A 14,645-nucleotide genomic window follows, 5' to 3' on the forward strand; every position below is an offset into this window, starting at 1 on the left:
AAAGAGAGACAGGCCGACAGAGAGACAGACAGACAGAGACAAGAGCAAGGAGGAGGTCACAGAGTTTCAGATGAGGACTAAAGCTATCGTGTTGCTGCAGCACCCACACTTCCTCCTTACTGTTATCTCAGCCCTTCTCTCTCATCCCACCTTAGACTGGGCCCGCCAGTTGCACCAGGCACTCCGGCTCCTGCGGATAAGGAGGGGAAAGAGGGAGACAGGAAGGACACCTGAGGGGAATCGATGCCTGAGATATCCGGGCTTTACTTACAGAGAGAGAGAGAGGAGGAGGAGGGAGGAGAGGAGAGGAGGGAGAAAGGGTTCAGGGAAAGGAAAATCAATATATCACTGGATTTTGTTGTTTTGATCTCTGATATGATAGATTACTCATTTAGTTGTTTGTTTTAGTGGAATAGCGATCCCTACTGAGATGATGTCACCCAGTCATGTGGAAAGCACCGCATGCACGCTGAGCATATGCTATTCGGTGTCATTCAACCTAAGGCCTAAATAAGTGACATCACCGCATTTTGTAGAGGCGGACATCACAAGACAGACACAGAAACTAAAATTTTCTTCTTAAGAAAAAAAAAACCAAAAAAACGGAAGCTTTGGCTTTGCATATTTTCACTTCCTTTTTGAGGAAATGTCCCAGAGCCCAAGCCAAATAAACACCAGAGGAATTTGTATAGCGTTGCTTTTAACCTCAGATTCTTTACATACTTTACTGTTTTATGTCTAAAAAGGTTTGCATTAAGTCTTCTTAAAGCTTCTCTCTGTGTTTAAAGATTGATATTGGTTTTATGATGTTTAAAAATATAAATATAGTTTTCAGTGATAGTTGTTTGACATTAATATCCAACAGCTCATTAAGATGTATAAAACAGAATATAGTATAGTATAGAATATACCAGTATAAAGCTATTGTAACATTCCCCCTGATTCTTACATGTCTACAACCACTCTTCATATTGCAGTCCACTTTGGAGTGGCACCACTCTGTGTGGCTGTCAACGCTACCTTGCCACCTACAGGGCCACACTGCCTCCCCACCCTTGCCCTCCCTGCAGCAGCAGTATCACAGTGGGCACAGGGCCTGGCTCTCTCTGGGCGGCCACTTTGGGCTGCCACCCCCAGGCCCCGAAACACTTCCCCAGAGCAGGGGCAGAAGGGCCAGGCCTCCCTGGCGTTGACTGGCTGCCCGGAGCTCTGGACAGTGGGCAGTAGTGTGTGAGCCCTGGCTCCAAGCCCCCCGACCACTCAGACCCTCTCCCAGCCTCGGGCACATGAAAGAGCCCCCTGTGCCATAAACTCTTGGGCTGCACACAGAGAGCGGACTCTCCTGCCCCAGCTAGCACACACACAGATAGGCACACACCTACAGTACAAGATGCATGCACAGGTGTGTGTGTGTGTGCGCATAGATTTGAGACATAGCAGATTATACACTCAGACACATACTTAGATGGTATATTTAGTGTCTTGTTTCCGCAGCGTAGACAAATGCATGCTCGTAAACACATGTACACATCGAAAACGCATCTATCTCTCTGGAGTCGGTCTTGGGGATCGACTAATTTACTGCAACTGGCTCTAATTAGTGTTACCTCTCCAGCCAGTACACTCAGTGGGCTTAATTTAGGATGACTTGTTTGTGAAAATCTGTGTGTATGTGTGTGTGTGTGTGTTTGTGTGGGACATGTGGTTTCCAATGGGGAAGGGACCCAGGGCCAAAGGTTAAACATGGATCAGGTCATCAGTGACAGGAAGTAAAACAACAGGATCTCCCAGCTCCCACCAACAACAGTCACACTAACACATACTTGGCTGGAAGAGATTAAAAAAAAAAAAAAAAGACATGTTTTTTATATCTTCCTGCCCTCCTGCATGCGCCGCTTCTCTCTCCCCTCACCATGTTAACTGCAGCGCTGCAGCTGAAATAAGGGGTCTTTTTGTTTCTGCGACGAAGCATTCTTCTCTCCAATCAACAGCACCGGGGTGAGAAAATGTGCGAGTGAAATTAACAGCAGGAAAATAATGAGGCCCACAGGGTAGCTCCCTCACCCCTGCACCCCTCCTCTAATTCCCTGTTTCCCACCTTCTACCATCTCCTCCTTGTACCACGGTGCGCGGCGCTCCTCTCTGTCATATGTTCAGCGCTTCGAGACCTCACCTGAAAAGGGCTCACTAAGCTCTCACCTTCTCTCTGCTGTATTTTTACTCTCCTTTGCCTCCTCAACGTATGGCTTGTTTCGTTTCTCATTCACATGTTTTTCACATGGTTCATTTCACTCTCTCACCTCACCTCTCTAATTTCCTCTCACTGCAAGTCTTAATGGTCTGTATAGCTTCCTCTCATTCCTTTCCTTTGTATAGTGCTCATTTTGTTGCTTTTATTTTCAAAATAGAGGTATTTATCAGCGTGTATTTTGAATGAAAAAAAAAAAGCAAAAATTTCCGAAACTTTTGGAAAACATTTGTTGCACTACAGCTCGCTTAAATCTCCCCTTCACATTGCTCTTCCCTTTTTACTACTAGAAACTAATTCTGAGCTGTGCTTGTCATAAGAAGACTTCATTTAGTGAAAACCGGGGTTAATAGGGTCTTCCTGCAGCAGAAATTACTGAAGCAATTAGATGTGCGGGGACATACAATCTGTGTGAAAATCAGTTTAAACCAATCTACTCTTGTTTTTTTTTGTTTTTTGTTTTTTTAAGTGTAAATTGTTAAAAAGTGAAAATGATGTGCCTTAAGTATACAGTGTCAGCCTCAGTGCCACGACAAAAGTGAATCCACCTCACATGGATGACAACAAAGTTATTTTTGTCATTCCGGCCACTAACTTGGGCCTCGCGATGTAACATCCACTTTTTTTTCTTCAGTCAGTGGGCATATCCTTTTCCAGTTGCGGTTTTTCAGCATAAACAGGAGCATACAGAGAAGGAGCCTAGCCAGCCATTACAGTGATGTCCTGAAGTGTAATTACAAGTTCTGTTAAGAAGAACAATCTAAACTGTATTTTAAGACACCTATAACTAAAATCGGCACAATTAAGACACCGCTCAATCAGGTCCGTAGGTTAGCTTTTAACTCCTCAAAGTGGACGCTTTTGAATCAGAAGCCGGACGAAGAAATGTTTGGAGCATGCTGCCTCCTGTTCCTACTGTATAATGAAGGCTCTCTGAAAAAGGATGATAAGTGGGGTTTTGAGGAGAGAGAAGAGCAAAGCATAGAGGTGGGACAAAGCCTCTTTTGTCGTAATGCCCCTCTTAACAGCTTCTTTGGCTGTGAGGCAGAGTTCAGACCCAGGTCTTGGGCTCCTCTTATTCCTTTTGCGTAAGCCCATGTCTTCCTGCTTGGCCCCTGACAATGGGATAAGTGTTTGTCTCAAGACAAATCGTGCTGCTCCATAGCTGACTGACATCTATGTGTGTATGTGCGCGCGCTTGCATGTGTGTGTGTGTGTGTGTGTGTGTGTGTGTGTGTGTCATGTGTGTGTGTGTGTGTGTGTGTGTGTGTGTGTGTGTGTGTGTCCCCACACGGCCATGTTTGGTTTGCTAACCAGCAGTTTTTGGTGCCTGTCTCTCCACTCCTCCTCTTCCTCCACCTCCTCCTCCCCCAGGGAAGCAGGCAGGAGGTGGGAAGCAGAAGCGAAGCCATTGTGAAGGGGAAGCCACTGGCCTCTTCCTGTTATGAGAGGAAATGCATACAAATGTGCTTCCTGTGCGTCCGCCCCCTCTCTTCTCCCTCCCTCCTCCTCCTCCTCCTCCTCCCTCCCTCCCCTCTTTCTCTCTCCCCTCTCACCCATGTGGCAGAGAATCGGCCACAATCCCTCCTTTTCTTTTTGTCCCTCTGTTTATCCTGGGCGTTTTTCTCCCAAAACTGATCATTTAATTTTTATAAATATTTTTTTATTGGTCATTTTCCAGTGATAGCATACACATAAAAACTACACATGTAGAGAGAAGACAAAGAAAGAAAGAATGAAAGAAATTAATTAAAAACGGGGTTGAATGAAAATTTACAAAAAAAGAGGAATACGCTGTGAAAGGAAATGTGATGATAACACGTTTAGGTGTTTACAGGGGTGTGTGTCTGAGTGCATTTGTGTGTGCATGAGTCTGAATCTCTCTTGGGATGGGGTTGTGGAGGAGGATAGGGGTGAACGACTAAGGCTTTTGTGTCACTATGAGTCTACAGTGAATGTTCACGATGCTTCTGCTTATGAGTGAGTGCTGAGTGTGTGCCAAAGTAAGTGAAAGTTACATTGTGTAGCATGTAAAAAGAAGGCATTTATGTATATAATATCAGTAGACATGTGGTGGTGGGAGGGTGGGGGTGTTTTGGTCGAAGAAAGGATCTCAAATTTTGAAAGAAAATTTTGTGCTATCTCTTATTGTTGCTACAAGTTTTTCCAAAACTGAGTACTCTCTTAGAAGGTTAAACTGTTTTGTGTTGCTTGTTTAAGATGTTTCCTAGCACAAAAACTGAAGGACACTTTAATAAATTCAGGCCAAAACTCTCAACGTTTCCTCTGCTGTAGACACAGAGCCAGGATGCATAGTGTTAAACATGTATTGCATCTTTTTTTTTTTTATACAGAGTGGGTGTGAGGTTGAGAATTTTAGATTGCGACCACTTCACAGGAATACACAGAGACTGTCCGAGACGCGTACAACAATGACAGTTTGAAAGTTAAGTGTCCCATTATGCCATGATTTGGTCTTTACCTCAGCGACTGCCAAAAATGGTCTACAAAATTTTCCTGTCTGTATGTGTGTGTGCGTGTGAAGATAGGTTTCACACCCTGGTTACCAATTTACTGTGAAAAGACACAGTTGATTTCACACTCACACACTTACACTGGTCCCTATTACCAGGACGCACAGTTGCACATGTGCTGTAACGTCATGTTCTCTGTTATTAACATAGTGGTGTGGCTAACAGCACCCACCGACCAAGGAAACTGGAAGATTACACCCACACTGACATACGGGTGGTTTACAAAGTTTTTTTTTTTTTTTTTTTCTGAACAAGGACAGAGGCCTCATTCAGTGAAAGAAAAGATAGAGTCAAAGTAAATCCAAAGGCTATACACCAACATCAGAATAACAGGGCCTTGAGCATATTCGAAGTATAATTAGATATAAGATATAAAAAATAATTAGCTCCTTTACACAATCTCAGAAACACGGGTTCTTTCACTGTCAGATAACTGTAAATGTTTGTGGTTCAGGTGTGCCATTCACAGCATCTGTTTGTACCCACTCAGAGTGCAGAGCAGTCACTCCTCGAATATGAGTCCAACACGCTACAGTAGTTTGCTGTGTGGGCCGAGAGCTGTTTTGAGCAAGCACAGGAAAGGCCAGTGGTGACAACACCAGCTTGAATGTGGATGGGCACATGACGGCATCATGTGAGGCCACGGAGTCACGACAGAGCAACCTCAAGCAGTGAAATTGAACACTGAACATAAAAATTGCATAGCTGAGGTACAGCACAAATTAGCACATCCCACATGATGTTTTGCACCAGTATTTACCATCAGGACAGCATTTATGTGCAAGCCAACTGTCGTTTAAGATGTGTGTAGTTGCACAGGCGAGCTTGCACTGTATATGCATGCCCGTGTATTTATGGATGTATGTGCATAGCATTAGTAATATATGTGATTTGGAGGTAGCAGGTTGTACGTGTCAGATTGAGATGTGGGGGTGCGGTGTGATATTTATGTAGGTGTTATTGTTTGGTCAGTTAAGGCTTTTCATAATCACACTCATTCTCTTCCTGTGGTGTTGTTAAAGTCAGTCTATGTGCGAATCATAATATGTGGGAACGCAAAGTTCCTCATTTAAAGTGTGAGGCTCGAGACAACTTTGATTGGATTCTGCTTTTCTTTTGAAACGAGAAGCAGCGAAGAAGTGTCTTCCAAGTAAAACTTAGAAAAAAAACACTGCTGCGTTTGTGTGTGTGTGTGGTTGTGCTGATGTTTGCAAGTGGTCCGCTAATATGCGAGCGATCCGAGCCAGCGTTTGTGGACCTCCCCTTTGAGACCAGCTGCTCTGGACCTCTGGGACTCACACCCAGCCCACTGTGTGCGCCACGTGCCACCTTTTGAAACATTAATGGCCCCAGCAGAGTGTGTGACTGAGTGAGTGGGTGATAACGGAGCTGGGCCGGCAGCTAGCTGTGTCCTGCGTTCGCCCCGGTGCCCCTTGCATCAAAACACCAGGGGAAGACAACACTCCACATGTCCTGTTCCTGAACAGTCTGCTTTGACCTTATGTCCTACAGTCCTGTCATCTTATTCACTCGCTCATGTGCGATTTGTTCTGTGGCGCTGTGCTTGTAAGGCAGGCAGAGCTCTTTAGGGTGCACATGTTTCAGTTTTGGACGGTACATCTCAGAGTGGGCTTGGATATGACAATTAATCTTATTGTCACAAGATGCCTTTTGATCCTACAGTGTTAAGAATGAGACTTGTTTTATTTTTTTCACTTTTCAGTATGACTGTGTAAATGTCAGCATGGTATTTAAAGCCCAGGGGAGTTTTCTCTCCTGATGTCGTCGGTGAATCAAATGCGTGTTTGTACCGAGGTGCAGAACCTGACATTGCATACGCTTGTTTGTAAGGAGTTAGAATGCCGTCCGTGTCTCTGGTTTCAGCCCTCGTTGTCTGACACACAGCTCGGCGTGACGCGATGACATCACTGGAAAACTTTTAAGGGGGGGAAGCTGGTCCAGGATACAGCAGTTCATGCAAGGTTTCACCCATTCTGAGTGGTGAGGGAGACAGGGAGAAAGACAGGGTGGAGGTGAGGGATAGTTTGATATTCAGTTTCTCTGGTGCATCCTGGGAGATATGATTTCAGGAAATCCAAAACTATCTATCAATATCCATTCAACCCTATCTCCCCTTTCAGACCTCGCAGTTGTAAAGAGAAAATGTGAAGGGCAATGCGTGATAGATTTATGCCGCAAATCTATTCATGCATTACCCCGATGTGCCACACACACAGGCTTTCTTTGTAAAGGTTTTTATAGCCCACGGTTAAAGCCTTTATAATTGTATTCAGAGCATGTTTAACTGAGTGTTGGGAGGTTTTCATTCTGTGTTTTTTGGCCCACTTAAGTGTCAGAAGAGAATAGACAAACATGCAGTTAATCAACAAACTGAGATCATTAGCTACCAGCTGGGCACAGTTCTGGCAGTATTTCCCCTCTGTTCAAAAAAAAAAAGCTTTGTCAATACAGATCTCCAATGTAAATAATACACACACTCGCAGAAGGAAATGAAAGAAAGTTCAATATAAAAAAAGCAGTGTTGCTCAGAGAAGAAAGCTGGCAGTGGCAGGTTTTTTTTTTTGGTTTTTTTTTTCGTTTTCCCATACAGCCAAAGAGCTCGCACACATGGCTTGGAAAAGAAACCAGGTGCAGCTCACTGGAATTAACTCACTTTCACTGCTCTAGTTTTGATCCAAACAATAGAGGAATAGAGGCTGCTCTATTTTGACAATGTGGGCACTTGTATGCGTGTGTTATTAAAGGTACCAGTCTTGGGCCACACATTCACACAAACACACACGCACTTAGAGATACCCAGAGAGAGAGAGAAAGAGAGAGAGAGAGAGAGAGAGAAAAGGCCCCATTAGAGAAGACAGTTTCTGTGGTTTAAGTTGAGTGCATCGTCACTATCTGAGCACTCACAAATAGCTTCAAGCACAGTCAGGGAACCCATCCGTTATTTATATCAATCGCTTGTTATTCACTATGAGAGGCGGTTAATTGGGCAACAAAACAACTGAACAATGTGTGTTAATGTCACTCTGAGAAAATGCCTCAGCTGGTTTTTTTTAGATTACAATAGTAATAGGTGTGTGTATTTCTTTTGCAAAAAAACGTAGGAGTGAGACAATGAAAGGGCCGATTTATTGTGACATATGTTCCATGATGAACCTTTGTGCTCTTTGATGTACGAGCAACAACTGATCTTCTTTACCGTTATCTGTCTGAGACAGAGTATTTTCAGTTCCTTAAAAACAAGCCCAGCTTTTTTTTTCTTTTTTCTCTTTTTCCCTGGTATGGTGGAGGGGTGGTACAGTCAGAGGGCGTTGAACCATCAGCAGACTTCACTTTCGTTTAATTCCCTGTGAATTACTCATTTTAAAAAGGAAAAGTCGTTCAGTCAGACTCCTATTTATGTCGAGGGTGGGGGATGTTTTTTTTCGATATATAAATGATGACTACAAGTCAGGAAGATTTATTGATTTGTAGATACGTAGGTGAAATTCAGTTCAGTGACACTATATGTTAACACATAAATCCTCACCCCCTCATTGTGAATTATCTTTTGTCTCCTTTCTTTTACCCAGGTGACATTTACGAAGCGAAAGTTTGGCCTGATGAAGAAGGCGTATGAGCTGAGTGTGCTGTGTGACTGTGAGATCGCCCTGATCATCTTCAATAGCACCAACAAGCTGTTCCAGTACGCCAGCACAGACATGGACAAGGTCCTGCTTAAATACACCGAGTACAACGAGCCCCACGAGAGCAGGACCAACTCTGATATTGTGGAGGTGAGTTACAAGAAAACGCGGACGGCGCACATGCATGCGCTCACAGATGCACGGGAGGACGGTGGCATGCACAGACACATGCAAACACACAAGCAGACAGATGGTTGCAGCATTTGTGACTCATTCAGCAACCCTTACTTCTCTCTTTTGGTCTTTACACCTAACATAGTGTCAGAAATGCTCTCATAGTCTTCCCCGAAGATGCATTCCCAATATCAGTCACTTTTAAGGCATTTGAATACTCACAGTGTATCATCTGTTTCAAGAAAACATGTCTATTTAAATTGCCTCCTTGTGTTGTGTGTTCTTTGTGACGCAAAAGTGGTAGCTTATCATTGATCCGGATCTTTCAGACTATCCCCTACGGTGTATAGTCACCAACCCCTGCCCTTGGTGTCTTGTCACCATTGATGTGCCTCTTAGATGAGGATGTTGATCTGACTTGCTTTGGACACATGTCGCTCGTGTGGCTCAAGGCGATGTTAAACGGCGCTGTCAGGCCAGCCAGTAGGCAGGTAGATAAAGCAGGAAATGACGCTGGCACCCTCCAGGATCCTTAAGCTCTCAACATGAACCTGTTATGCAACATTCACACTGTAGCTCTGGCAAACCCGGTGGGCCACACACACACAGACATGCATGCATTCATGCAGAGTTTATCCCGTTCTCTTGCGCACACACATTTACACTCACACCGTGCTCGATGATTAAACTGCACCTGTCCCACAAAGTCGTGTTGAATACATAACATTTTTCAACGGTGCAAAAATATCACATACAGTACATTTAATATTCTTTGTCTGCTTGTTACATGGACACACAAAAGCAATATGATGGTTATACTGTATTGTGATAAAATGCATATTCAGATGGCATTTTTTATTCCTGCGACATTACATTTAATAGAAGGTTTTTTTGTAATTTATTTTTTTTACTGTATATATGGTTATAAAAGAAAAATGATAATAAATCCAACATGTATAATTTAGGCAGCTTAAAGGTCACAGAAAACCCTTTACTGTGTCCATATGTGCATGCACATTGGTAATTCAACAGGCACCTGATGGCAACATGCGCAGCGCTATAGTTATTGTAAGATAAGGATTAAAAAGAAAACAAAAGAAAAAGTGGGGACCTGGTGAGAAATAATGAATATATATCGTTAGCAAGGTACCTATGGAGCTGGCTGGCCAGTCTAACACAGGATCAAACAGCATGGGACATGTTTTTATATCATATGGGTGTTGCTGGGCTTGTCGCCCGCCCACGGGTGGACAGGCCCACCGGGAACAGTCCTGCTATTCCAGATGGCACTCTGCACCTGACTACAAACCTTTTGCATTTTCGCGTTGGTATGAAATGTCTTTTGCTTTGGAATAGATTTCGTCTTACATTATTCCCATCCCTTTATATAATCACCTCTTCCTTCATATCATGTCTGGAGGTTAAAAAAAACCCCCACCATAAATAAATGTGGTTCGCTGATGTCATTATTGCTTTTGTTCCATCGCCATTTCCGTTCGGTGCAGTCAGATATGTAGTGTGTTAATGCAGCTCATACATCAAGGGATACAGCACTCAACGTATGGCTAACCTTAATGACAAAAACAAAGGGAATGGACTGGGTGCATTATCGTGGACAGTATTTAGAAGCACAAATAAATCCACTAGATAAAGCATAACAGCTTATTATTTTTTGCAGCGTAGCGTGTGCTTTTATTCCCTTTCTATAATTCATATTATTGAGCCTTTTTTTGAATTGTTAATGTTGCTGAGGCTTTGAGACTCGGATTCTTTTTAAAACATGAGATCAGTTTTGTCAAAGTTATAATAGTATGTGCAAGCCTAAAACATTAAATAACCAGTAAAGCTGTTTACATCTATGCGGCGTCCCCAAAGCTTAGTTGGAGTCTTATTAGAACTCCATATGAATTGCCACAGTTTGTGCAAAATTAATCATATCCAAGTATATCAGAAGGGATAAAAAGTAATCCTCTATGCATTATATCATTTACATTAACCCATTTAGCATCCACTCATATCCCTTGTGCGCCTGCAAGCACTGATATCCTTTATGCACCAAGCCCTTCAGCCACTGTGTAGTCAGTGTATTACCCTGCCCCAGCTGAACCTACGAAGAGAGTTGTCACATGTTTCAGCAAGTGCCTGTGACGAGAGCTCCCTGCTTTGAAGCTCTCTCTTTAACTGTGTCTCCATTAGAGAGCAGAGGATGGCTAACGTGTAAACAGCCGTGTCAGGGGAAGACGCTAAAGAGCCTAGTGGGGGAGAGTGCTGCGGAGCACTACCTACACTGTGATCCCTGGAGGACTCGGAGCGACTCACAGCGGGAGAAATCGATCTGAAGAGGCCTTCAGCCTTAGCTGCGGCGTGCTAACGGGATTGGCCACAGGGCTGACACTAGCACGTTTAGCATGGGGTGGGAGGAGGGTGCGTGGAGAGGGAGGGGGAGTGAGGGGAACGGCGGCGGCGGTGGTGGTGTCGGGGGGGGGGTGGGGGGGGACTTGTGAGCCTTGTGTGCCGCTGCTAGGCTACGTCACAGGTGCAGGAACGTGGGTGGGTTGTTGAGTTTGGAGGGAGGCAGGATCGAAGCGGACTTCCTGTTGTGATAGCAAGATGATGAGGAGGAGGTCAAGAACAAGATAAAGGGCTGGATTCAGGGGTGTAGATTAAATCCCCCCACAGAGGAACAATATGGTTTTAAATATGACATGTGATATGTGACATATTTAATTTCAAATCTGTAGAAAGCTCTTGTCTTTAGAAGTATACAAACTGCATGCATCCCTCTCCCTCTGTTGCTGCTGTGCCTGAAGGTGTAGTGGGAGGAGAGGCAGAGGTAGGGGAGCGGAGCTCAGAGTGTGGGCGGCTGGCATAGAGGCCTGCTACATTAGCAATAAAGCTCTATGTAATTAGCATGTCTTTGGTTGATAATTAGCGTTGTTGAGAGAGTGGCACTAAGAGCGTTGCACAGCCTCTCTAGCTACAGCATGTTTACTAGAGGCTGGAGGGCTTTTTTTTTTCATCGCTCCCTCACTCTTCTCTTTTGTACGTGTATAATCTCTAAGATATTTTTTTTTCCCGCATTAGGTTGAATCTATGTGGGGGTCAACGGGTGTATGCATGTAAGAGACCGAAACAGGGGGGTTGAAAGAAAGAGATACTGAGAGAGAGGGAGCGAGAGGAGTGGTAAAGAAGGTCTTGATGACTCACTTGAAAACAGTCTCAGCTGGGAATGACACTTCCACAAATATCTGTGAAAGCAAAAGACGAAGAAACCAAAGCTAACCCTCTTCGGAGCACAAGTGGTAAAACAAAAGAAGCATTGCTAATCAGAATGGCTACACGTTATTACTGTCACATCCACAACAAATGACATCCAGAAACCCATAATAATTACAAAAAGAAGGTGGCAATCTGAAACAAATGTAGGACTTTTAATGTTCTGAATGCTTCCATGTAAGTCATGCAGGATACAGTGGTATCTAAAGTGGCTGAGAATCCCCCAAGAGATGGTAATAAAACATGCACTACACGGTGTTATCAGCTGTTACATAAACAAGTGGGGAGGTCCACTTAATTAATTGCTAATTGTTCAAAGAGACATGTAAGCTCATCTAGGCTCTCGTAGCTTGATGAAAGCAAACACAGAAAGCGGATCCTCCCATCGTTGGATGTCCAAGCCGGGTCCAAATGTGTCGTCCTGGCAGGTCTACAGTACACTCTGAGTCTGGCTCCAGATAAAACAGTCAAACATGCAGATAGATTTCCTATACTTGCTGTCTGCCAGGCCGGTTTCCTGGACATGCGAACAGCATTAGAGGAGAAATGGGAAGCCGTGTTGGGAAATGACAAGAGAACAGATCTATCTCTGCTTTTTCCTCTCTTTTTTATTCCTGCGTAAGAACAATCACTTGCAGCTCTTATTGGTGATTTATTATGCCAGTATGGGGGTTGTTAATTGCAATAGCACATGAAAGAGTCTTTTCTTTCCCCACCCGATGACTGCAGATCAAGCCCAAACCTAAGCGGCGCTGGCTGGTTCTTGCTGTGATTGAACGGCCCCAAATCCAACAACACACTTGGGCCGTGCCAAATCCCTGTTCCACAATGTGTTTGTTTTCCCCTCTGTCGAAACAAAGAACACAGGTTTGTGAAACAACTAAAGGGTTAGTGAGTGAGCTGTGATAGGGAGCTATATCCCCTCAATGCCTGGATATACCTGAGTGGAAAGAGGCAAGGTTGCTGTAATATTTGTGTGTACCATGTGCATGCACGGTATTGTGCTTATATACACACCAGCGGAAGTGTGTTTGGTCTAAGTGTGTGCTCGCAATGGCTGCACTGCATGGGTGTATGCGTGTGTACATACACGGTGACAATTGGCTCGGACCCTGCAGAGCTGACGGCATTGTGATGACCTCAGCCAGCACAGCACACTCTGATGCCATTGGCTCAAGTATCACATGGAATGGCACATGCCTCTTGGTGCTGTGCTGACCTGCCTGCCTGCCTGCCTGCCTACCTGCCAGAGGAAAGGCCGTTGGCCAATCCCATTTCCAGCAGATTAACCTAATCTGAAAGTTCAGCTCACCCTGTAATCTTAAACAGCAGCAGCAGGGACCTGCCTCACCACCCATCCTTAACTCGTTTCTCTCCCTTCTTTTCTCCTTTCTCTCCCTCTGTCCTTACCTAGACGGTACTATTGAATGAGGGGGGGAAGGGGAGGGACAGAGGGATGGATAAGTGCGAGAAGAGAAGGAGGGAGGGAAAGAGGGATGGAGGGAGGAAGGCTGGTAATTATTTCCAAAGGTCATTCTGTTAATGACTACCCGCTTGGCTAATGAGATTCAGCAAAGCTCCCTCACCATGTTTCACCCTGCGTATGTTTCACCCGTGTGCCGAGATGTGTGAGAAGCACAGGTGTGATTTCAGCCCAGTGACAGTCCACTGGAGGGAGAGAGGGAGGGAGGGAGGGAGGGAAAGTAAGGAGGGGTGTGGAGTTGGAGATGAAGAAACATAAAGAGAAAGTAAATCAAGAAGGTATGTCTGGGAGATGGCAAAAAGAAAACGAGCGAATGCAGCATATCATTACATGCCTCGCACAATGTTTCAATTGGCAATAACGCATGATTTTTCACACGTTCCAAATACTACAGAGACTAATTTGGCGGATTTCACTGTCATTTACCTCAAAAATTCCTGTCTTTATTAATTCAAACACCTTTTTCTCTGCTTTCTCATAATATTCTCTCAAGTCAACAGGACATGTGATCTCCCTCTCTGAAGTGCCAGTGTGCTCATGTTCTGCCTCGCTCTTGTGAAAATATTTTCCAGCATGTGTGCTATTCTATGTGCTTATTTGGTTTCTAAACAGCATGGAGAACATTAGCCTTAAGGAGTTTTCTGTGTTGATCAGCGCACTGAATGACTTCTTCTCATGGCTCTCAAATACTGTATAATTACTCTGGCTTGAATGCCTTCACTAATTTATCCTGTACGACTTTGACATGTGTCAGCATCCAAGAGAAATAAGGGAGTCATATCATATCTCCTGTCTCACAGTTGTCCACAGTAATTTGCTTTGGAGTCGTTTTCGGAGGGTCTTTAGGATAGGGTACGTGTGGTGCAACATGGGGTGGAGGTGAGGGGCGGGGTTGTCACAGCGATCACAGTGCCTCAGTGTTTACTAGTGACGAAGAGATCAGCAACACGGCTTGTTTTTCCTGGTGAGCTGAGGATTAAGGTCTGAAGCTGCTTTGACTGACTAAGTAAATTAACCTTGTGACATTGGAAAGCTAGCAGCATCGCAGTTTGTTAAAACAAAGAGTGGTGACATGTCGTGCACAGCGCATCTTCAAAAAAAAAAAAACGATGCTAGTTAGTATATGGGGTTGAAAATTACACGTTAACAAGTGGGCGAGGGAAATTGTCAATAACTTTTCACACACTTTATACTTAATGCGTTATTAACAATGGGAAAGTTGGCTCTGGAAGTCTTTGGCAGAGTTACAGACGAGCTGTAAGGTTGGTGGAAAAAACAAACAAGCA

At 44.2% G+C, this 14,645-nt stretch overlaps 1 protein-coding gene across 12 annotated transcripts in view; it reads left to right on the forward strand.

The window, feature by feature from the left end:
• The window catches only part of mef2cb (myocyte enhancer factor 2cb), a 72,065-nt gene that overhangs the window by 33,951 nt on the left and 23,469 nt on the right, over window positions 1-14,645 (forward strand). For all 12 annotated transcript variants that reach the window (XM_050050599.1, XM_050050598.1, XM_050050609.1 and 9 more), the window contains one exon: window positions 8,373-8,576. In XM_050050599.1, coding sequence (XP_049906556.1) covers window positions 8,373-8,576 — 204 coding nt within the window. The remainder of the gene's footprint in view (window positions 1-8,372; window positions 8,577-14,645) is intronic.

Source organism: Epinephelus moara, chromosome 8 (assembly GCF_006386435.1).
Source record: "Epinephelus moara isolate mb chromosome 8, YSFRI_EMoa_1.0, whole genome shotgun sequence".
NCBI lineage: Eukaryota > Metazoa > Chordata > Actinopteri > Perciformes > Serranidae > Epinephelus > Epinephelus moara.